This window comes from Hyalella azteca, unplaced genomic scaffold (genome assembly GCF_000764305.2).
Source record: "Hyalella azteca isolate HAZT.00-mixed unplaced genomic scaffold, Hazt_2.0.2 contig7943, whole genome shotgun sequence".
Taxonomy (NCBI): Eukaryota; Metazoa; Arthropoda; class Malacostraca; order Amphipoda; family Hyalellidae; genus Hyalella; species Hyalella azteca.
This window is the reverse complement of record NW_025938050.1, coordinates 100,192-124,411: the sequence shown is the minus strand read 5'-3', so window position 1 is coordinate 124,411 and position 24,220 is coordinate 100,192. Positions and strand designations below refer to the sequence as shown.

General features: G+C 42.5%; 1 protein-coding gene and 1 long non-coding RNA gene across 2 annotated transcripts; one reads left to right on the top strand and one right to left on the bottom strand.

Annotated features, from left to right (window-relative positions):
* Positions 1 to 1,108: 1,108 nt before the first annotated feature.
* Positions 1,109 to 1,913, bottom strand: LOC108681347. The gene is made up of 2 exons (XR_001931491.2): positions 1,738 to 1,913; positions 1,109 to 1,278 (listed from the first exon to the last, which is right to left on the bottom strand). It is a non-coding gene; the product is annotated as an uncharacterized LOC108681347 (long non-coding RNA).
* A 4,099-nt stretch (positions 1,914 to 6,012) lies between these two features.
* LOC108681348 (alanine aminotransferase 1-like) lies at positions 6,013 to 23,087 on the top strand. The gene is made up of 10 exons (XM_018170368.2): positions 6,013 to 6,468; positions 8,451 to 8,540; positions 15,941 to 16,183; positions 16,390 to 16,503; positions 16,869 to 17,078; positions 17,222 to 17,342; positions 17,707 to 17,828; positions 18,004 to 18,207; positions 18,923 to 19,053; positions 20,330 to 23,087. The coding sequence occupies exons 1-10, from the start codon at positions 6,217 to 6,219 to the stop codon at positions 20,418 to 20,420; spliced, it is 1,578 nt and encodes a 525-aa protein (XP_018025857.1). The 5' UTR covers positions 6,013 to 6,216; the 3' UTR covers positions 20,421 to 23,087.
* Positions 23,088 to 24,220: the final 1,133 nt, after the last annotated feature.

Here is a 24,220-nt window from a genome sequence, read left to right as displayed (position 1 = left end):
AAGGTTCACAGGATGACAGGAATAGGTGAAATTGGATTAATTAACCAATATTTTGGTCTACTAATTCACAAGCGGCTTCTGCCCATTTTTACAGGTTGGCCAACCATGCCTTTTTCATTTTTTATTTATGATTTGCTTTCAATAAAAGGTAATTTGTCAAGCAAGTAGAAAGAATCTTCTGCTTGCAGTTCCACAAATAAAAAATGACAGGAAGGCTGTAGTTGTGGCTCAAAAATATATATATATATATATACCACCACCAGACTATGATCAGAGCCAATCTTGGCAAACAAATTTATGGTTTAAAATTTGCTTTTGACAATCACAACATGAAAAATTGAGATGGCTAAGAACTAGGTAGATAGGAAAAGTCATACTTCTTTTGAAATATTGCAGCTCTAATGTCATGTATTTTTGTGTGATTGAAAAAATGGCGGTTTGCAAAAATGTCATTTCATACAATTTTCAACTTTTGCAGTACCTCAATGCTCCTGCCAAAATATCCTGCAAAAGGTCATGATAATGAGTCGACCCAAAACGTTTCATTGAACATTGCATAGCTGTGGTCATGTCAGAGCAGTCAGACTGTATTATCACATGTTCAGTTGCCAGTTGCCAATTGCCACTAAAGTGCAAAGACAAATGCCCTTGTTTGCCGTTCCAAAACAAAATTAGGGATTTTAGGTAACACGTGCACAGGACTTTGAAAATGAGTTGGCAGATTGTGTGTGTGTGTAATTACCCTTTTTGGTTTATTTTGCCATCCTGGTAGTGGCAACTAGGGAGGGGTGGTGATAGGTCAATTTTTCCGGGCACATGATGCCACTGGTAGTTCTACGACCATCACTGGCTTGCTGACCCGCCAGAACCATTTGATTGGAGTACACAACACCCTGGACAAGCCAGGTACTCATTTATCAACCAGAGTTGGATGAATGGCTGAGTTGACCATGGGCTGAGCTTCCCGGTAGAACTTGTCCTCAGTGGGACTCGAACCCGGGCGCTGGGTGCAAGAGACAGTGTTCCCGTGTATGCCGCGGGGGGATTAACTCGTAACCCACTTAAGTGAAGCTGAATTGGTCTAATATGGTGTAAGTAAAGAGTTGCCAGAAGTGTTCTGTTTTATTATGGGATTTTAAAATACAACTGACATGCCGATGAATGTACAAAGAGAATATTGCATATAGTGCTTTAGGTCTATGGGACTTGGTGCTTGGTAACTAGTGATATGGAATAGGGAGCACAGGACGGGCAATGGCGCATAAGGTCCTCAGACAGCTGAAAGATATAAAAATTACAAATGAAATATACTGCGCATAATGTGAATATGACGCAAGCAGGTTACAATCTATCGTGCCTAAATTTAGATGTTAACTTGAGGCAATCATGCTATGACTGAATAATGAATAAACATTAAGTAATTTAGAGATTGATAATTTTAGTCTAGTAACTTAAATTGCAAGCGTTATTGAAGAAAAAATTATAATTAATAAACACAAAGCAAACAACATTGGAAATAGATTTGACGCAAGAATGCAAGTGAAGTTATATAGGTAAAACAAGGACCGCATAACCATCATGTCTATGAACTGAACACTTGAAACACAGTTAACTTGATTATGGTAGGGTTGTGCTCACATAATACAGATAAATAATGCAACGGTTAAAAAGGTATGGAAAATGCAGTATTACGGAAGACATACATATATATACATTATCAGGAAGAGCTTCACTCACCCAACAGTATTGCAGAATTAACTTGATGCATTTAACTGTCTTGGCAGCATTTTAGTTACTGAATTAAACTTGGCTTGAATGGAATTTAATCATTACCTCTGTTCTGAAACGATATGAAACAAAAGGATGCATTGAGTAAAAAAATTGGTTAATGACACAGATGGGTTGAGTGGAGAAAAAGCAATAATGCCTTCCGGCAACAACAGAGTCTCTCACCACTGCACCACACAGCTCTTAAGGCCCGTTCACACTAGGGGCAACATACAAAAATCAAGGGCCTCAAAGCGCATGCAGAGGCGCTTTGCAGCCTCTGCATGCGCTTCTTGACCGATTGACGAGCTAGCGATTGACAGGGGCCATGCCTCATGCAACACAAGCGCAGCGCTTAGTAGATAGCTATTAAAGAATTGATATCACTTGTATGCTTAAATCGCAAATTAACTAAGAATTTAAGTGAAATTAAATATTTAAATCAAATTAAAAATCTAAATTAATTAATTAAAGAAATTCAATTTGTTCTATGGTTTCAATGTAGGTATTAATTTGTGACTTCTGATTTGTGATTCTAGATTCTACGAACTGACGATGGAGCTGGTCTCCGAAACGTTTTCTATAAAGATATGAATTTTTGTGGACTATTCTTTGCTTTTAAATTCTTAGTTAGTAGATAGCTGTATGTGGTCTAGTAAGGTTGATTGTGTACGCTGGTCCGGCACACCAAATGTCAACTAAAACACCACTCTTGTTTGGAGTCACTCTCTAGTAGAGCGCCTAATTGATCTTTATAGAGAACACGAATGCCTATGGAGTGTTCGATCAAAGGAGTCCAAAAATCGAAATGCAAATGATGTAAGTTATTTTTACATGACGTGTTTAGTTTATGTGATTTTAGCAACTCCTGACAATTTATGCATTACCGTTTAGCGATTTCAAAGGATGATATAATATCGGTACAAACATTAGAACTTTTTATTTAACCCTTTAGCGGGCAAGCATTGAAATATCCAGAAATTAAAATTTCAGAAATCATTTCAAGAAAGTAAGAAGTATTATACAATATATTTATTTATATGAATTTTTGCAAATTTTGCCTATTGAAGGTTTAAATCGCACTTGAAGAATTCAATAAATGCGATCAGTACACAAAATTTTTATTCAGAATTAAAATTCAGTTTATGCAAATGAAAAATTAGAAACATATAAATTTAATTTAATTAAATTTAATCAAGTTGACAAAATAAATAAATATATATATTGATACTTACAAATTTTGAAGAAAATGCGGAATGAGCGTCAATCCCATTGTCCGAGTCAAAACCTTCATTTAAATGCTCATATTTCAATTTGTGGACTTTGCAGCTGGTGATGCTATAGATAGAATGATGGTCAGATAATTCAGATAATTAGTGATTGACTGAGGCATTATAAGGATGCCTCAAAAACAAACAGGAAGCCGTGGTGATGCTTTTTGTGATGCGATTTCAAGTGATCATATATGGTAACTTACTCATGAAAGGGTTAAGAATAGACTATATTTTTTATAAACTGTATCTTTTTGAATGTGCTAGTTCTCTAATTATGATGCCTATGCTAAATTCTCGTTTACAACTGGCATAGTGCGAAGAATGACGGACCGCAGCACACCCGAGAACAATGGCCCACAGCTCAAATTTGGTTACATCCATCCTCATTGATGTCTAGGTGCCAGTGGCAACTAGTGTTCATTGTTCAAAGTGCGCTACCAAAAACCGAGGACTCAAACTACCGAGGACAAAAGTAGTGTGAACGGTTGTGCGCGGTGACGCACAGCAGCAAACGACTCAAAGCGCATGTCGTTGCCACTAGTGTAAATGGGCCTTTAGGCAGATTGTAAATAGCTCTTCATGGCTGATATGTGGAATACACAGCTCAAGAAAATAGAATCACAGCTTGTCAAAATCATGGTTTGAAAAATCCAGTTGCAGTTCAGAGAGTAGATATTTTCCTCACTAGGCACAGAAGTCAGACCATGGACTAGTGAGTAGTGTATTGGTATGATGGTATTCCATATCAAGGCAACAGGCATCATGAGACATGGAATATAACTACAGGCAAGCTGCAACTGGATTTTTCAAGCCATGGTTTTATAGGTTTGCCAGCCTTGATTCCATTTCTTCAACTCGTGATTCCATTTCTTTGAGCCATGAATTCTATATCTCGGCCATGAAAAGCCATTTATGACCCACAAGCTTGTTTACAAAGTCACATGCTTGTGTTCTCCCAAAGTTGCATGCACGTGTTACCCCAAATTTTACCATAAAAACAGTCCAATTGTACAGCAACTCTAAGATTTCTCTTCACTTAAATGGCAACTGAACAAGTGATAATGCAGTCTGACTGCTCTGACATGACCACAACTACGCAATCTTCAAGGAAAAGTTTAGGGTTGACTTCTTGTTATTACATTCTGCACAATATTTTGGCTGGAGCGTTGAAGTAATGATGATTGTGCATCATTGTGGAAGTTAAAAATGTTATGAAACAACATGTTGGCAAAGTGCAAACTGCAATTTTTTAAATCAAACAAAAATACATAACATTAGAGCTGCAAGATTTCATACCTACTGAATTTACTGAAATTATATAGCTATCCTGATATTAGAGCCACGATATTTCAGAAAAAAGTAGGACTTTTCCCAACCTGCTGCCTGCTGGTAGGCTTATCCTTATTTGTAGTTTGTTAAATAGCTACAATTTGCAAAACCAGTAAACCAGTTAATTTTCCTAAAACTCTGGTCACACACTCACAGGAACACAGCCTGACTGCCTGAGAGGCTGAGTCACTAGTCTGGAAAAGTCCTATTTTTGTCTGAAATATCGCGGCTCTAATATCATATAATTTCAGTAGGTATGAAATCTCGCGGCTCTAGATATGGAATTCACGGCTCGGTGAAATTGAATCACGGCTCGTAGAAATGGAATCACGGCTGGCAAATCCATAAAACCACGGCTCGAAAAATTCAGTCGCGGCTTGCCAAGTAGATATATTCCATACTAGCTGAGTCACAGGCTCACCGCTCAGTGCTCACAATTTCACAAATTCACAGAGACTCACAATGGCCAATCTGGAAAATCCTACTATCTATTTAGCAGGATTTTGCTCAAATTGTGGTAAAACTATCATTATTGATTTTGTGCCATGTCATTCAAAAAAATTCAGCCAAAATCACATAGGTATAAACCTTTCCTATGATTTGAAGAATGAAGTATAGTATAGGAGATGAAAATGCTCACGTTTACAGGCCCATACTGGTGAGTCTATGCGTTTACTTAGTCAATTTCACCCACTTTCAATCCCTTTACCTTATTAGGTACTTTCACAGAAACATAAGAAATTATAGAAAACGAAAAAAAAACATTTTCACATACAATCTTTAAAAATCATCAGTAAGATCAGTTCATTAATTTAGCTATTCATTGCAGGCAAAAAGTGCCATTTTTCCTAGGTAGTAGGTACCTACAAAACTTTTACAGGACAATGAAGACATCATTAGTTTTCACGGGCTTTAACTTTTCCGAAGAGTGCTTATTTTTCTTACATACTTCAATTTATTTGAATTCTGAGGTAAGAGTAACAAAAACTCCCAGCAACATATGCTATGCTCAAGATCTACACAATCACTTCCACTTTAGACGCGGTCCTCCCACACACTATTCAGTTTTTGCCTGTGACAGACTGACAGTGACACAATTCTTAACCGTGACGTAAGCAACGGTTCCAAAGATGCCAGCCATCACGAGAATATCAATACAACTTTAATTACATAGATAATTATTTTTACTTGGTATCTTGAGTTATGTGAATTGATAGAAAGTACATAAAAATTCTTATTCCTAAAATTACCTCACACGTTACGGGGCACAAGTTCTATAGATTAAGCAAACAGTCCAATTACTTCAAAATGAGAAAGGTTGAGTTTATTCCCATAGTCATTTCCAGCTACACATAAGAAAAATTTTAAATGGCTGTTAATTTGTCCGAGGCACGGCAGTTGATGACTGATTAATAAATTACCATGTCATAATTTTAAAGGACGAAGTGCACAAACTCTTAAAAATATATTCATCTGCAAAATTTTAATTTTATGGACTAAAAAAGCAACTTATATGAGCGAAGACGTATTTTGTTGAAATTTATTTTATTCATTCCTTGCATTACCTACTTTGTTAAGCATGACCATCTAAAGAAAACGGACATGTACGTGTGTGTCTAGTGTCGACAGACTGACAGTCATGTTTGTGGTTAACTTGTGCGTATGTAACTAAGTGCAGTTTGAAGGAGGTCTTCTTTGACAGCTGTGTTGATGAGCAGTAGTTCTCTTCTTTCTAGAGAGCACAAGTGGTGCCAAGTGTTCAGTCGTTTACTAATCAAAGCATAATACCACTGAGTTTCGGTGATTTGAAAAATTGCAGTTATTCTTGCAAAATTAAGCTCCAGATATGTCTGTTACTTCGCTCAACACAAGTCGTCGTCTGCTTGGCAACTCGATCAGAAATATCAGCGCGAACGTTGGTAAGGGCGGCCAGTACTACGGCGTATTTTGTAGTGTAAGGTGTGTGTCGACGTCAGCCGTCATGGATAACCGCGTTTTAACTCTTGATAATATGAATCCTTACGTTAAAAAAATGGAATATGCAGTGCGTGGTCCATTGGTCATCCGCGCAACTGCTCTTGAGAAGGAATTGCAAGCGGTGAGTGTTGCCATATTTTAGGTGAACCGCATGAATTTGCGTACCATCTCGTGCGCAATTTCAGTGCCACTGTTTTTGTGCGTCATTTGTCCCATAAAATCCATGTAAAAAAATTAGCAGTCACAGTGCCACTAAATCAATAGGGCTTGTTAACAACATCGATACTTATCTTTTTATGCATGAATATTTTAACTGATATTCATTTCATTTGCATGCATCATGATATCAGAGAAATCAGGTATGATTCCTCATTTTTCTTTCTCCATTCTCTCCTACAGTGAGTCCTACTTAATCACCAATTATTTTCTGTTTTTGCAAATAATTTCCTACATTCTAGTTTCCGTTAAATGAGAATTATAAATGATGAAACACTTATAAATAATTTGAGATCAGTCAAACTGTAATCCCGGGATAAAAATATGTGAACTGTATGATCATTGGGATTAGGCCCATTTGACCGACTCAACTTACTACCGTACTGTATATACCACCTGGCTTTCAAGAGAGTCTTACCTACGAGTCTAACGACTGCGCAATCAAACCAAAGTGAAGAATGCATTAAAAATTACTATGAACCACGCGATACTGAATACCGATATATATAAGTGTAAATTTTAAAGCAATGTTACTCCATGAACATTTTTTCTTAAATTATGTATAAAAAACTGTTGATTCTGTTGGACATTTCGCCAAGAGCTCGACGTGAACGCGGCCTATGTACACGTCACCCCTTTGAGATGCACACGACTTTCTTCAGCACGCCTGAGGCTCTATTTATCATGTTTGAACACTTGCACATTCCAACTTTTTGTGTCTTTTAATCCCTATGTCTATGTTTATACATTCAGAAACATGAATGGGTCGCATTGTCCAAGTAGTGACAGTTTCTAACCTACACCACGAGCAAGAAGCGGCGCCGTACTGACTGGCTATTTTGCCTGCGGCAAAACTGTGTTAGGACTTAGGATCATCCACGTTAGGACAAAAATTGCTTCACTATTTGGAAAAAGTTTTCTTCGTTTCTCTGATTGCATGCATCTACGAAGTTCGTTGGACTGACGATCTTGTGTCGAGTCAATGAATGTTTCGCCGGGAGGGCGGAGGTCGCAGCAACAGTCGCCCATTGTCCTGGTCTTACTATCACAAATAGTTATGAGCTTCAGCCAATCAGTGACGGCTTTGCAAGCTAAACCCACCAATCACAATGAGAAATCGTCCGCTATGTGTACTTAGGCCTCTAAGTGTACCTAGACTGCTACGTGTACCTAGGCCGCTACATGTAATAAGATCGCTACGTGTACTTTGGCCGCTATGTTTACTTTCGCCGATACGTGTACTTAGGCCAATACGTGTACTTGGGCCGCTACGTGTACTCGGGCCGCTACGTGTACTTGAACCGATACGTGTACTTGGGCCGATACGTGTATTTGGGCCGCTACGTGTACTTGGGCCGCTACGTGTACTTGGGCCGCTACGTGTACTTGGGCCGCTACGTGTACTTGGGCCACTGCGTGTACTTGGGCCGCTACGTGTACTTGGGCCGCTACGTGTACTTGGGCCGCTACGTGTACTTGGGCCGATACGTGTACTTGGACTACTTTTGATTGCACTGCTCCTGTTACGCCGTTTCGTGCTGAAGTGCAGGCGTTGCCGCTGCGCTGATCTAACCCATCATGAGATGGTCGATACTCACGTCATAATTTGTCACTCACTGGCGAGGGCGATTAGATGATTAGTATTTTTCTGTCTCTATTATTTCTCAAATTTCTCGTCATTATTACCAGTTTCGTCCTTCATCAGAGTGAAATTATTTTCCCTCTCGCCGTTGCTCGAAGCTTCGTCATTCTTCAACTAAGTTTCGCCATTTTCCAAATTCTTGTTATTATTCATATGGTCTCTTTGTCTGTAATGTAACAAATGTTTATTATCACAGTATAATTTCCTATACAGACGCTATAATTGGAATTATGTGATCGTTGCAGGGCGCTCAGAAGCCGTTCAAGGAGGTCACCAAAGCCAACATCGGCGACGCGCACGCAATGGGCCAGAAACCCATCACCTTCCTGCGCCAGGTGAGGCCATACTCATAACAATGAATGGCTCTTATTGTCCAAATAGTAACACACTTTCTTAACTGCAGCACGAGCAGAGAGCGGACGTAGCACTGATACGCCATTATTCGGGACCAAACTGGATCAGGACGACCCAGACAATAGCAAATAGTACTTCGCTATTTGGACGAAGTCTCACTAATTTCTCTGAGCCCATATAATTTAATTTTATGGAAGGATATTATTAATAATATTGATATAATATAATAGGCCACCATATACAGCCTACCTCGCACACTTGTTTCATGTACACTATTTTGAACACTCGAACACTAACATTATTGAACAATATTGTACACTCGATGTCCACACAACGAGCGCAATAAAGGCCTTGTCTTGCGAGTGGATCAATGGATGACATGTTTTATGTACCAATTCATTGACCATACAAGCTTGTGCAGCACAGCTAGCTGTACATTGTGCAGCATTCAAGCCTTCGAGCTACACTGCTAGGCTGTGTTGTGTGCAGTGCATGTGCACTGTACAGTATGCATTGCATGTATAACGAGCTGGTTGCTTTTGAAGGTGAATTGAAATTGAACCAAGCAGGGACACTTGAGTTACTGTGGTGCGTGCTCTGCAAGCTGACATGACGGTCACACGCGCGTGCTTAGCAATAAATATTACTGTGTATCCATGCGTGCTTAGCACTGAGTATTCCATATATAATACTGGGAGCCATACTTTCAAAACTTGTTAAGTTAACGTAAGTACTTACGCTCTATTTTCTTGTCTATGATTGGTGGATTTTGCTTGAAAGGCCATCAATGATTGGCTGATGAACTTACGATCTCTTAACTTTTTTTGAAAGCATAGGCCCTGGTTGTTATCTTTTCTTTATTTGTACTTTGTATCTGTTTTTCACCGGTTAACGTTAATGTATTTTCCATCGTTGAGTTTAATCCTGATTAAATGATTAATTATAGAACATTACTGATAACGTGGTTCAATTTCAAGGTTCAATGCAAACAATCAATCATTAGAAATCCTACGGAGGAGCACGTTACAAATATCGGCAGGTAAATTTACGCTGTGATCTATAACTTATTCGTGTGACATAATAACTCATAATAATAACTCATTATTATATCACATTATCGCTGTGATATAATAACTCATAATAATTCATTATTATATCACATTATCGCTGTGATATAATAACTCATAATAACTCATTATTATATGACATTATCGCTGTGATATAATAACTCATAATAACTCATTATTAATCACATTATCGCTGTGATGTAATAACTCATAATAACTCATTATTATATCACATTATCGCTGTGATATAATAACTCATTGACGCCCGATATACGCACCTCAGATTCTCTTCGGCGAACTGATCTACTGAATGTATTCTACCCCGTGAGAATAGGGGGAGATTTAGGGTTTTATTTAGGATTCGGGTTAGTGCATGATGAGAGTCAAAATACGGGAGAACTGAGAAGGATTAACAGGGTTTGTATCGACACTTGCCGTCGGACTCGAGGTAGGGTTAACAGGGTTGTATCAACGCTTACTGTCGGACACGAGGAAGGGTTAGGGTTTAGAGAGGGCCGAGCCATTACCATCACAAAGTCTGCTCTGGTCACTTCTCGACCAAGATGCTCGATTTTCATGCTCCCTAAATAGGGTTCGTGAACAAGACGTCACTTTATGTCGGCGGTTTTCATAAATACACCCAAACTCCAACAGTTGTTCTCACGGTCTCGTCTTGGTATGGTACCAACTACTATAGGTCTTCCTACCACGAATCACTTCTACCTAGATATAGGGTCTATACATTGAGTTCATCCATGCATTCTTAGCACCGAGTAGCCAGTCTATCCATGTGTGCTTAGCGTTGAATATCCAGTCTATCCATGTGTGCTTAGCGTTGAATATCCAGTCTATACATGCGTGCTTAGCAGTGAGTATCCAGTCTATCCATGCGTGCTTAGCACTGAGTATCCAGTCTATCCATGCGTGCTTAGCACTGAGCATCCAGTCTATCCATGCGTGCTTAGCACTGAGTATCCAGTCTATCCATGCGTGCTTAGCAGTGAGCATCCAGTCTATCCATTTACCCATGCTGATCTCGAAATCCATTCACTGTAGCCTTTTAAACCATGCATGAATATATAGAGCGACGTACGCTCCAACTACTAATACTGACGCTCTCATTGAAATACCGATTGCATGATTTTCAATTAAATTGGTGCGCCTGTTTGATGTGCCAATTATTCGTTTTTTTACATGACCTTCCGCCTGATAACTGCTGGGCTTTCATTTTCATTCAACACATCGCTAGGCACCACACGAGTCTTGCATGCAGTAAAGTGGATGATCGTTCATCTATTAACAGAGCGATGTCTTAGTATTGACGTCATAAAATCTATTGTGTCTCTTACAATACTTGGCTATGCTTAGAATATTGTACAACAAGCGGCACGTGTTGGGCGAGCTGCCAACGTCGGGCTATTGCTGGACAATTGACGCAAAGTGCAATGCTTACTGCCTAGCAAAATTAAGTAAATGTTCAGCAATATGAATATTTTTAAGAAAAAAAGCTACGTAATAAATCTGACTATAGATGCACTTAACAACTTAATGAACTTTTGTTAGGTAACACAGGTCCTCTTAGAGTCAGTAAGAGCTGTTAACAATTGTGTAGTTGTTGCATTAGAAGTTGCAAGAGATTGGAAGGAAGCGAGTTTATGTACACTAAGCCCTCAAAAACATTGAACACCGAGGCTACGCATCCTGTCATGCACTAGTCCAAAACTTTACCAGAGCCCGAGTGACTAAAATCCTCGACCAATGAATTTCTCACGGTTGAACTCGTTTTCTCGTGGAATGTACTGAATTAATTTATGTATTAGCGGGTTGGTTCGCTATATAAATATCCGGGATAGATAATTCCTGCAATTTAAGAATCGCGTGATTCCTATTACAATCATCCTTAATCCCGTCGTCTCGAATCCCGTTTTCTCGAGTATCTTTGACAATTTACAAAGTTATATGCGGTGATATAAGTCTTCTTTCAGCCCTCATTCAACACGAAACTCTCGTTTCACTCATGCTTTTCAATTTAAATGAAACTTTAATCATCACGTTTCAATAATGTTGAGACCTGCTTCAGTATAAATGTCATTTAAATTTTTTATGCATCCCTTCCCTTTAATTTTTGGAGTCTTCAGGCCCAATTAACTAACTTTCAGGTGCAGGTGATATCCCAACACAATAAGTATCCTGGGTACGAACATCAACGCCTCTTGTATATTTATTGTGCCAGGTTTAGAACACACGCAATCTCTGACAAATATATAGATTACGTATAAGAAATAAGTGAAGTTCGCCTCACAACACACGCACACTTTGACAAATATCTATATCAAATATAAGAAATAAAGTGAAGTTCGCCTCACGCTTAGACGGACAGTCACGAGCTCAGTGCTTTGAGCACGCGTCCTGTCTGAGAGGGCGTGCACGGCTAGGACACGTGTAGTGTTGCATAACTACAAATTGGTACAAGTTAGAGTAGCGAAATTACTATAAGATAGCAGAATAAGCTTAGTTAAACACGAGTGGTTAATGTTAATGATTTCTCTGGTCATTAACCACTCGTGTTAGAGTAGCGTTGCACACGTAGGTGTAGTGCAGCGTGTCACATGCGTAGAGTGTTGCATGCCTCATACGCATGGTGTTGCTTCTTACGTTTATGAGATCTGCTGCTTGGTCATCATGTTGATCAGTTCATGCAGCATGCGAAGGCTGAACAGCCGACAGTTATGAGTGTGAGCGTCGGTGCCACGTAACCACGCAGTGCAAGTGAGTGCCACGTTACCACGCAGTGCCAGTGAGTGCCACGTTACCACGCGGTGCCAGTGAGTGCCACGTTACCACGCAGTGCCAGTGAGTGACACGTTACCACGCAGTGCCAGTGAGTGACACGTTACCACGCAGTGCCACGTTACCACGCAGTGCCAGTGAGTGCCACGTTGCCACGCAGTGCCAGTGAGTGCCACGTTACCACGCAGTCCCAGTGAGTGTCACGTAACCACGCAGTGCCAGTGAGTGCCACGTTACCACGCAGTGCCAGTGAGTGCCACGTTGAGAAGTGAAGAGCTGCACTGAAGCGAAACTACCCAGAAAAATAAGTGGGTCACATTGTATAAATTGCGACACACACATCTTAGCCTCGGGGGCACTAGCAAATAGTAGATGTTACACAGATACGCACCTTCGCGGGCCCGAAGTGGGCCAGAATGACCCACACAAGGGCAAAAAGTGAATCATTCTTTAGACAAAGTCTGACTATTTCTCTGAGTGTATCATGTGTAATGTGAAGCATCAGGCGTCAATGCAACACTGCACTCAGGAAAATCGATGTGTAATATTGTCTAAATAGCGACACATATTCTTACACTCATCACCAGCAGAGAGTGACGTAGCACTAATATGTCTTTTCACTAGATTTAAAATAGGTCAGAATGACCCACAAAAAGGCATAAATTGCTACGCTATTTAGACACAGTCTCACTCATTTCTCTAAGTGGCATGTTGGCTCCATGGCGACCCTGAGGTGCCAGTGCTACCGTGCTGCACGTGATGCATGCGCTCTGCCTGCCATTTGTTGTATGTAACATGGCGGCCATCATATGTAGTGTGGTGATGAAGGCTGTGGTGTTCATCATCACACTCACTCGCGGTCACGTCACAGCTTCCTACTTAGTAGTGATCCTGCATACGGCTAGCTGAGCTGCGGTTGTTCGCTTATCCCTCCACGTTAGATATCATCATTACGAGGTGTTAATAGAAGAAACTAGGGCAGACATCGGTATATTGAATTTTGAGTTTTTGGAATTTCATATTACAAATGTTTAATGCAATTTTAAGCAACGAGAAAGTCGCATGTTTCTGAATCTGGAGAGTATGCCAGAAAAAATTTCGTCGATTTTTGAGCATTACTAAAATATGGATCAATAACACACTGCATGATGATGCTCTCTGAATTGTGGTGACTGTCAGTGGCGGGAACACACATTTTACGACCCTTTCTCTTTAACACGTCCACTCTCAGCTTCTTATACCTTCATCTTTAGCCGCTCAATAAAATTTATACATTTTTGCCGCGATATAAATAAATAGATGAATTTCTTTTAAATTTTAAACACCCTGTACTGCTATGGGAAACAGCACAAGCTGGAAAAGACTACTGCATTCTAATTGCTCTATCATGATTATTATAGATGTCGATAAATGTAAATAATTTGATTTTATTGAAACAAAATTATTCCCAAGGAAGAATTTCTCTGCTTATTCGATTGCCCTGGACTCTCCAGCTCTGGAGTTGCTAATTCATCTGTCCAACTTTTACCAAACTGTCTCTCCGCCCTCTTTAAATTCCTCAACCATTCCGCACGCAGCTTCTATCCTTCCGCTTCCTCTACAATTGTCCCACGCAGTTCCTATCCGCAGCTATGACGTCATCTTTGCTGTGACGTCATCTCGCTGTACTGCTGAGATATGAACCTAATTCATCCCCCCTCGTCCCCCCGCACGTTTTAGACACAACGACCACGAACTTTGGGTCGATATCTCGCCTACGCCGCAGCTGTGGGCGCCCAAAACCAAAGTACGCAGCCTAGAATACTCATCTTTAAAATGGAAGTGTCCGCGTAAAAGGGTTAGGCTTATACCTTTGCCTATGGCGCCGAATCATTTAATGACCCAAACTGGTTTTAGGTCCATTAACTGTGAGCCTACGATCTAAACCGCTTAAGTGCTTGTAGCAAGCAACCTTAGTACACGTAGCAACCTTAGTACACGTAGCAACCTTAGTACACGTAGCAACCTTAGTACACGTAGCAACCTTAGTACACGTAGCAACCTTAGCACACGTAGCAACCTTAGCACACGTAGCAACCTTAGTGCACGTAGCAACCTTAGCACACGTAGCAACCTTAGCACACGTAGCAACCTTAGTACACGTAGCAACCTTAGTACACGTAGCAACCTTAGCGCACGTAGCAACCTTAGTACACGTAGCAAACCTTGGTACACGTAGCAACATTAGTACAAGCAGCAACCTTAGTACACGCAGCAACCTTAGCGCACGTAGCAACCTTGGTACACGTAGCAACCTTGGTACACTTAGCAACCTTAGTACACGTAGCAACCTTAGTACACGTAGCAACCTTAGTACACGTAGCAACATTAGTACAAGCAGCAACCTTAGCACACGTAGCAACCTTAGCGCACGGAGCAACCTTAGTAAACGTAGCAACCTTAGTACACGAAGCAGTCTAAATACACGTAACGGCCGATTACTCGTCTGTGATATGTGGGTTTAACTTGAAAAGCCGTCAGCGATCGGCTAACGAAGTTAGCCGATCGCTGACGTTAACGAATGGTACGGCCCCCTGGTCATTTGTTTAGACTAGATCTTTCTACAACTGCCGTTGATGTTATTCAGCTAAGGGTCATTTGAATATGTCTTAATGGTGGGCACAGTTTCCAGCTTGTAGAAATCTCTAACCACGTTAGCGATCATGTTCAGTTCTCAGTGGCTCAATATCGTCGGTACGATCTTATCTCCACTGATAAGGATGAACTTACCACAATTCAAAAGAGTCGAACTAGACAGGAGACTGCATCCTGTCCGGACAAAAGTGTTGTCCGGACAGTATGCAGTCAAATGTTCAGAATGAACCAATAATTACAATGAAATTATCAACTATTATTTAAAATAACTTGAACATGCAAGATGAAGTAACACTAAATTAATCTGAATCTAGATGCTGTGCTAGGGCTACCAGCTGAACCTATATTTATTACTGCTGTGGTCGGATTAATTAGATAATTATGATTTTCGCAATGTTTTCGTTGAAAGTAACCATGCCAATGGGTGAAAGATTGAGTTGACATCTGATTGTGTCCGTATGTCTGTTTCTGCAACTGTTCACTCAACACACTTGTGTTGCAGGTGGTGTCCGTATGCCTGTTCCCACAACTGTTCACTCAACACACTTGTGTTGCAGGTGGTGTCCGTACTGTCTCTTATACACATCTAGATGTGTATAAGAGACAGGGTGGCCACAACTGTCCGTATGCCTGTTCCCACAACTGTTCACTCAACACACTTGTGTTGCAGGTGGTGTCCGTATGCCTGTTCCCACAACTGTTCACTCAACAGACTTGTGTTGCAGGTGTTGTCCGTATGCCTGTTCCCGCAACTGTTCACTCAGCACACTTTTGTTGCAGGTGGTGTCCGTATGCCTGTTTCCACAACTGTTCACTCAACACACTTGTGTTGCAGGTTGTGTCCGTATGCCTGTTCCCACAACTGTTCACTCAGCACACTTGTGTTGCAGGTAGTGTCCGTATGCCTGTTCCCACAACTGTTCGCGGACTCGAACATCCCTGAAGACGCCAAGGCTCGAGCTCGCCTCGTGCTGGACGGTTGCAAGGGCGGATCCTTGGGATCCTACAGCGACTCCGCCGGGATAGAGATCATCCGTCACCACGTGGCCGACTACATCACGCGGCGCGACGGTGGCATCAAGTCCTCATGGGAGGACATTGTCCTCTGTGCGGGGGCCTCCGAGGGCATCAAGGTGCGTGCCTCTTAGAGCATCAAGGTGCGTGCCTCTTAGTGCATCAAGGTGCGTGCCTCTTAGGGCATCAAGGTGCGTGCCTCTTAGTCATCGTAGTTCATATCCACACATCCAGGTGTAGTGAGTGATGCAGCAATTTGCAACATCGTAGTTTATATCCACACAGCCAGGTGTAGAGATACGGCATAACACTCCACGTGTTGCAGGGTTTGCTGCAAGTGATGACGAACCACACGGACGGGCAGCGCATAGGAGTGATGGTTCCCATCCCGCAGTACCCGCTCTACTCAGCCACCCTCGCAGAGTTCGATCTTGAGCAGGTGACCAGGGCCAGCTAGTGTTATAGTGGTAATTTGTCATCATTTCTGTAGCTGATATGCATTTAGAGCTGAAATATGTGTTGTTATTAGAGTAGTACCTAGTCATGATGCACAGTTTAGTTACCAACACTAGACTTATAACTGCCACAGTCAATAGCCAAACACTCAAAATGTAATAGTGTAACAATTAACATGGTTAAAATGTGCCAGTTACCTACAAATAGCCTGCCTCATTAGGTCACTAGTCACTAGTCCCCATGTTGGACAGGTGCTAGGACCCTAGTTATACACGCAATGCCTGTCCTACTAGGCCCCTAGTTACACGCATGGTCTGCCTTACTATGTTATTATTCTAATTGGTACAGGTTAGCTACTACCTGGACGAGTCCGCTAACTGGGCCCTGGACGTGGAGGAGCTGGAACGCTCCATCGCTGAGGCCAAGACCCGCTGCAGCCCCCGGGCCCTGGTGGTGATCAACCCCGGCAACCCTACGGGGCAGGTCCTGTCCCGCCCCAACATCGAGGCCATCATCAAGTTCGCACAGCGACATCACCTCTTCCTCATCGCTGACGAGGTCACTAGGCTGTAGGTGCTTCTCTCAGAGAAATCAATGGCTCATATTGTCCGAATAGTGACACACTTCCTAACCCACAGCGACATCATCCCTCATTGGCGAGTGTACCAACAAAATGCATTTAAAATGCCTCTTATTTTCAGGTGTACCAACACAACGTTTATGCCGATGGCTGCGCCTTCCACTCCTTCAAGAAGGTCATGTCTGAGATGGGCGCTCCCTACGCGAACATGGAGCTTGCGTCCTACATGTCCATCAGCAAGGGTCAGTGCACGCCGCTCAGAAGCCATTTACTACTTACCTTAACTACACCAGTTAAGGTTTCGTAACTGCGTCTGCCAATCATGAACAACTTTCCAAGCTGAACTCATCAATCGTAGACGAGAAATCGGTCGCTCCGTTTACTTAGGCCGCTACATGTAGGTAATTGAGCTAGTTTTGATAGTACTGACCTGCGGTGTAACAAGCTCATCCGCAAATCGTATTACTAGGTAGTGTTCTTGTTTTATCGATGTCGTATTCTTCAGGCATATTTTGTAGTAGATAGTTACTAGCTTTAGTTTTATAATAGGAGTTTGGGAATGAATATTTTGTATTCTTTTGGAGGTTTAATATTGCGTTGCGACAGGCTTCATGGGAGAGTGCGGGCTGCGAGGCGGCTATGCAGAGCTTGTGAACGTCGACCCTGCCGTCAAGGCCATGTTCTTGAAGATGATCTCAGCCAAGCTCTGCCCCACCACCCTCGGTCAGGTGAGTTGCTTACGCAACAAATGGTAGTAGTAGTACAGTACTATTTCGTATCGCGACGAATCTATTGTAGTTCTCGTCTTGTTTGGATATATGTGTCAGGAGTGGATATATCAAGCGGTAGATCATATGCGATCGTATCTTATGGACGCCATATTTCATACTTGGTTCCGTCCAGGCTGTGGTAGAGTGCGTGGTCAACCCTCCCGTGGCAGGAGACCCCTCCTACGAGTCTTTCGAGGCGGAGAAGGGAGAGGTCCTTCGATCCTTGGCGCAGCGCGCCAAACTGGTGGCCGAGACGTTCAACACCGTGCCGGGCATGAGCTGCAACGTCGTGCAGGGAGCCATGTACGCCTTCCCTCAGATATCCATGCCTCCGAAGGTGAGTGAACTCAGCTGCTCCCCCTCAGATATCCTTGCCCCATAAGGTGAGTGAACTCAGCTGCTCCCCCTCAGATATCCTTGCCCCATAAGGTGAGTGAACTCAGTTGCTCCTTCCCTCAACCGTGAGTAGTATCAGACATTCCCCTCCATTGATAGGTTGTCCCGTGGTCCCAGGTACCCATGCTGTCCCGATATAGGTTGTCTCTGAACTCCATCCTGCCAAGGTGAGTGCAACCTGATATTTTTGCCTTCATCGATGGGTGCTTTAGTGGTTCTGCCTAAAAGTGAATGCCTCTAGGTGTCCGTGGCCCCAAATGTGGTGCATCAGGCGTTTCGTGCCTTGAAAGGTGTATGCCTTATTTTTCCTGCTCCTAAATTGGGTATCTTTAGCTGTTCCCTGCCAAATGGGTGTGTGACCTTAGCTTCCCATGCCATCCAGAAGTGGGTTCTCCCAGCTGTCCCTGCCCCTGGATGTGGGTGCTCCCAATCACACTTTAATGCCTGACCTAACAATCGTTTATGCAAAAGAATTTTTGAATGACACATAGTGAATTTCATAACGTAAGCGTAAGAACTTTTAAATGTACCCAATTGAGGCCTAATAAATGTCATAACGTATGTCCTAGCAAAGGTCCTAACTTAAGACCTGTCTTTGATGAAGTCTCCTGATGAAGACGCATTGAGTGTCCATATAAAGGCATCCTGTCTTTCAGGCGCTTGAGGCAGCGGCAGCGGCGGGTCAGAAGCCCGACGTGTTCTACGCATTCCAGCTCCTCGAGAACACCGGCATCTGCGTCGTCCCTGGGTCGGGTTTCGGCCAGCGCCCCGGCACGCATCACTTCAGGTCACTTCCCTCATACGAGTGTTTTCATTTCCCTCCACCTACCCTTTATTTATATTGTTATCTTCACTACCCTTATAGTTGTGCCGTCATTTATTCGATATTTACGCCTCAACTCGCTGCCTTCATAGTGGTTATCTCACTTCCTCCTTAGTTGCACCATTACTCCCTTCATTGCGGCGATTAGGCGATTAAACTTCCGCTTATGCAGTGCCTTCACTCTCCTAATTTTATGATCCATTCTCTTCACTTCAAATAACCTAATTCTCAACCCTTCACATTCTGGATCAGGGCAATGATAGCCGTTTAGATTCGATGTTATCATTCTCACATTGTTGTTCAGATAACATCATCCTCTCACTCTTTTTAGCGCATTTTCTCATTTATGGAAAAAATGCACTAATGTGCTCGTCATGTCCGTCTGTCCATGACTTTCGTTTTCGTTGACGAGAAATTGCTCTCTCTGTCACTCACTGCAGTGAGTATTGAGTTATATTTTTCAATTAAAAGTCGTATCTTGCTGCGTCAACGGTACAATTCACCGGGGGAGGTCCCGTCTCGATTCCTCTGTCGGACCATGTAGCGCACGCATTTGTTTTCTGAGTCCGACATATTTTTAATTATGATGTAATTTTAAGGGTGCCTCTCCACTCATGCGTGTCTCTGTTCGTGTCTGTGTCAATGGCCTTGTGTCAATGTCTCTGTCCCCATGTTGCCTTTCCACTCATGCGTGTCCCTGTGCTCGGGTCAATACATTCGTGTCTCTGTATCAACGTCTCTGTCCCCGTGTTTTGGTCTCCCACGTGTCTCTGTCCCCGTGTTTTGGTCTCCCACGTGTCTCTGTCCCCGTGTTTTGGTCTCCCACGTGTCTCTTTCCCCGTGTTTTGGTCTCCCAAGTGTCTCTGTCCCCGTGTTTTGGTCTCCCAAGTGTCTCTGTCTCCGTGTTTTGGTCTCCCAAATGTCTCTGTCCTCGTGTTTTGGTCTCCCAAGTATCTCTGTCCCCGTGTTTTGGTCTCCCAAGTATCTCTGTCCCCGTGTTTTGGTCTCGCAAGTGTCTCTGCCCCCGTGTTTTGGTCTCCCAAGTGTCTCTGCCCCCGTGTTTTGGTCTCCCAAGTGTCTCTGTCCCCGTGTTTTGGTCTCCCAAGTGTCTCTGTCCCCGTGTTTTGGTCTCCCAAGTGTCTCTGTCCCCGTGTTTTGGTCTCCCACGTGTCTCTGTCCCCGTGTTTTGGTCTCCCACGTGTCTCTGTGCCCTTGGCTCACAGTCTCTGTCGCCCCGCAGGACGACCATCTTGCCCCAGCCTGACCAGCTGGCCACGATGCTACAGAAGTTCCGCGTCTTCCACGAAGAGTTCCTCAAGAAATATTCCTAAGCCAGACATGGAGCAGCTTTCAAGTTTCCCGATTTGAATCCTGTTGACAAATGTATTTTCGTGTCTCGCCATTTTGTTGCGTGCGAGATTTTGTTATGGCTTCGTCGCTCTAAATTTATAGTGCATGCCTGTCGTTTGTTCGTGACTAGCGATGTATTACAAGCAATATGTGCCTTTAGATGAACAGAGCAAATAATTATTTTATGTTAAATAATGTATTATCGAGAGAATCGTTCTCGAACTGTGAGATAAAACATCGAACTTGTAACCCCGTAGCACGTGTAAACTATCAAGCTCAATTATAAAATCATGAGGTTAAACGCGCCGTTTGGGTTGCTTCCTGATGGCCAATCTCTTGAATTATCAACAATTATCAATCAATTCAGGAAGTTGATTCGGTTACGTCATAATGGCTTTGTGGACGTACTGACCGTACTTTGAGGACTGTCACTGGTGTGGGTGAAAATTTTGAAAATTGTTTAATTATGAATAATGGAAACCAAAAATATAAATGAATTCACGTGTGATTACCACCTGACTATCAACGTAAACAAGCATGTTCCTGTCAATAACAGGCTGACGACTGTTGTTCGCAGTATATCGGGGCTAAGACTCGATGTTTTGAAGGCTAGATTGATTGACCTTACGATGGTCGTCTCATCGGCACCAAGATTCGCATCGCGCTACACTGCAATGTATTTGTTGTCATGTTTCCGGAGAGTTCGCTCGAAATATCGTAAAAGTGTTTCAAGTATTAAGTAGATAAAATACATGTTACCATGACTGGCTGATGTCGACAACCGCTTGTCTCAAATTAGGGCTTGACGCGGCGGTGTTCGGAGTTACAAACTTGCGTGTGAACAACCACACCGCGGTTGTGATCAAGCTTAACCCACAACGCATCTGTGATATGCACTTCTTCCATGTAGGTGTCAGGAGCCATCATTTGTGTCATGTATCCCTCCCCTAATTGTGGATTGTTGTTCGTTTACCTGTTCAGTCGTCTACTACCTGACGGCATTGTGAGTAAACTGATTCTGTAGAATTGAGTAGGTTATAAATAAATGTTGAATAACATAGGTACGTTAGAGCCGCACAATTCTACTGCATTTAGAAGTTTAGTAGTCCACGTTGAGCAATAAACTAGACATTTTCATGACTTAGATTTGAAATATTTTAGATACTGATTTAAGAAAACTTGAGTCTGAAACTCCAAGTTGCAACGGGAGCGATCTTGAGTTGCTGGCATCCTAAGTTACCTAACCGTATCAGTTGCGAGCCAACGCTGACAGAGGTGAGGTGTGACGTTGCTGGGTGCTCATGTCTCGCCCATGCAATGCCAAGTTGAATGGTAGCGATTTTAGGCCGAGTAGCAAGAACGGAATGCCTGTCGGAGACCACCACTGCCCTGCTGTGAAGTTTTGAACTGACTGTCATGATCTTGTCCCTCGTATCCTCCAGCACTTCTGGACTGTAAGATTATCAGCCGCCAGACAGATCACATCCGTTGAAGTAGAGCAATCAGCCCGCAGGAAAACAGCCTGCTATAGTGTGGCCCAGCATAGTCTGCCAATGCGCGAGAAAATTCTGCACCACTCGCACAGAGCTCGCCGGAGCCTTGCAGTAAAGATGACGTCCGTATCTCGCCCGTGCATTAAATCGGCTTACGGTCGAACGGTTCAATCGCCAAAGGACGATAAATTTTGGAACAAAACTTTGCCAGCCGAAACTGAACCTCAGTGGCTGTGAACGAAAAATTAAGTCATTGGCATCCATTTTAACTATGCTCGGAAGTCATTCGACCAGCGGCATGGTGGTGCATGGCAGATTTCACACAGTTCCCCCGACGAGCTAGGCTGATTGGTGGCAGTACATTGTTCTCTGGTTACAGTTCGAGCCAAAGTCAGGGTATGACGTAATGTTTCGATGCAACGTTCAGTGGTGGACGATCATTATACTCTGGGCTATTCGCTCTCGTGTATGATGGTGTAAAGCCCATAATATTTAAAACAAGATGATGTGACAGGCTGGTTACTGACTGCAGGATTAATACGCGGCGGATTGGTGGCTTTATGGAAATAACCTATAGGCGTTCAATTCAGGGCTGATTGTGCTCAAAATTTGTGGTGCACGGCTTTGCTCTCACACGAACACTGTAGTAGACTACCTGGTCCGTACCAACGGATGCATTATAAAGTGCCTACTTTGAGCCCAGGGGAAAATATTTTCATTGCTTGCTTGTAGGAAACTCAGGGCACTTGCTCCCATATTCATTCATGGTTAACAAGAGCTGTCTACGGTGAAACGTGCAAGAAACACGCTGAAAAACTCCTATTTTTCTAATTCACTACGTTGTAGCTGGCTAAATGTGTGCAACACTTCGTCAAGCTTGTCGCTCTCTTTCTTTTATTCAAGATTTTTACGTTGAAGATAAACCCAAATCCTCTTGGTCTATACAACTGTGACTTATTTGTTGTCTTTCTGCTCAAATATTCTTTGTTATTGATGACGTTTAATTGAAGAGAATAATTGCTGCTATTTGATTTTTTGTTCAACTTGAAGGTGTGGAATAATTGTGAGTAGCATAAGATATAAGTGTGTAAATAATGTTCATGATGCACACGCCATCTTCGGGATGGATTGGGACAAATAAAATGTCAACATATCTGCATCTTGTTCTTATTGCACCTCACTGCCGTCAGTGACTAATGACTTCACGATGATGACACAAATGACTTCGTTACGATGACTCAAATGACTTCGTTACGATGACACAAATGGCATCGTTACGATGACACAAATGACTACGCGACGATGACAAAAATGACCGCAATGATGACTCAACACTAGTAATGTGGTGTAATAAAACGAGTTCGAAAGCATAGAGTAAGTTCACCAAAAATTAGATTTACATGTTACCACCAAAAACTTGGTAACTGGAGGACCAAGTAACGTCCCCTATTACAATATATGCATCAACTAAGTTTTATTATTTTTTTATAATTAGTTCAATTAAGATTTCTTCCGCTCAGTTAATACTTCCGTAAGCTGCTCGCCGCTTCACCCGAGGAAAAAGAAGAGCTGCCCAAGAAGAAACGTAGGTCGCAGCCGAAAAGAAGAAACGTAGTATTGCTCGGTGGATGAACAGTACCTGAAAACAAAGAAGGAAGCCTACCAGCGTTATTTACAGACTCGTAGCGATGCTGACTATCACCTATACAGGCTATACGCAAGAGCTCGAAATCAAGCTGAAGAAAGCTGTCGCACCGTAGTAAAAACCATCGAAAAAAATATTGCTAAAAATGCAAAAAAGAACCCGAAAGCCTTCTTGTTGTACGCTGGCTCGAAGTGCAAGATTAAGGACGGTATTTCTGATTTGAAAGTAGATCAGCGAAAGATATCCTCTGATGAGAGCAAGGCTACCGAACTTAATCAGTTTTTCAGTAGCGTATTCACTGAAGAGGACTTGAACAGTATTCCAGCTATTGAGGAGCACCCAGTCGGTTCTAAATTAACAAGTTTTTAAATACAAGAAGAAGAGGTTCTCCAGCGCTTTATCGCTGTAAATCCAAACAAGTCATGTGGACCAGACGGCTTCCACCCCAGATTACTCAAAGAGTTAGCAACTGTCCTAGCCGGCCCTCTAACGTCATTTCTTCGAAAAACTTTGAACGAAGGGATCTTGCCGGCTGACAGGAGAGAAGCTCAAGTGACACCATTGTTCAAAAAAGGTGACAAAAGCTGCCCGGGCAACTATCGCCCTGTCAGTTTGACAAGTGTCGTTTGCAAGGTAATGGAAT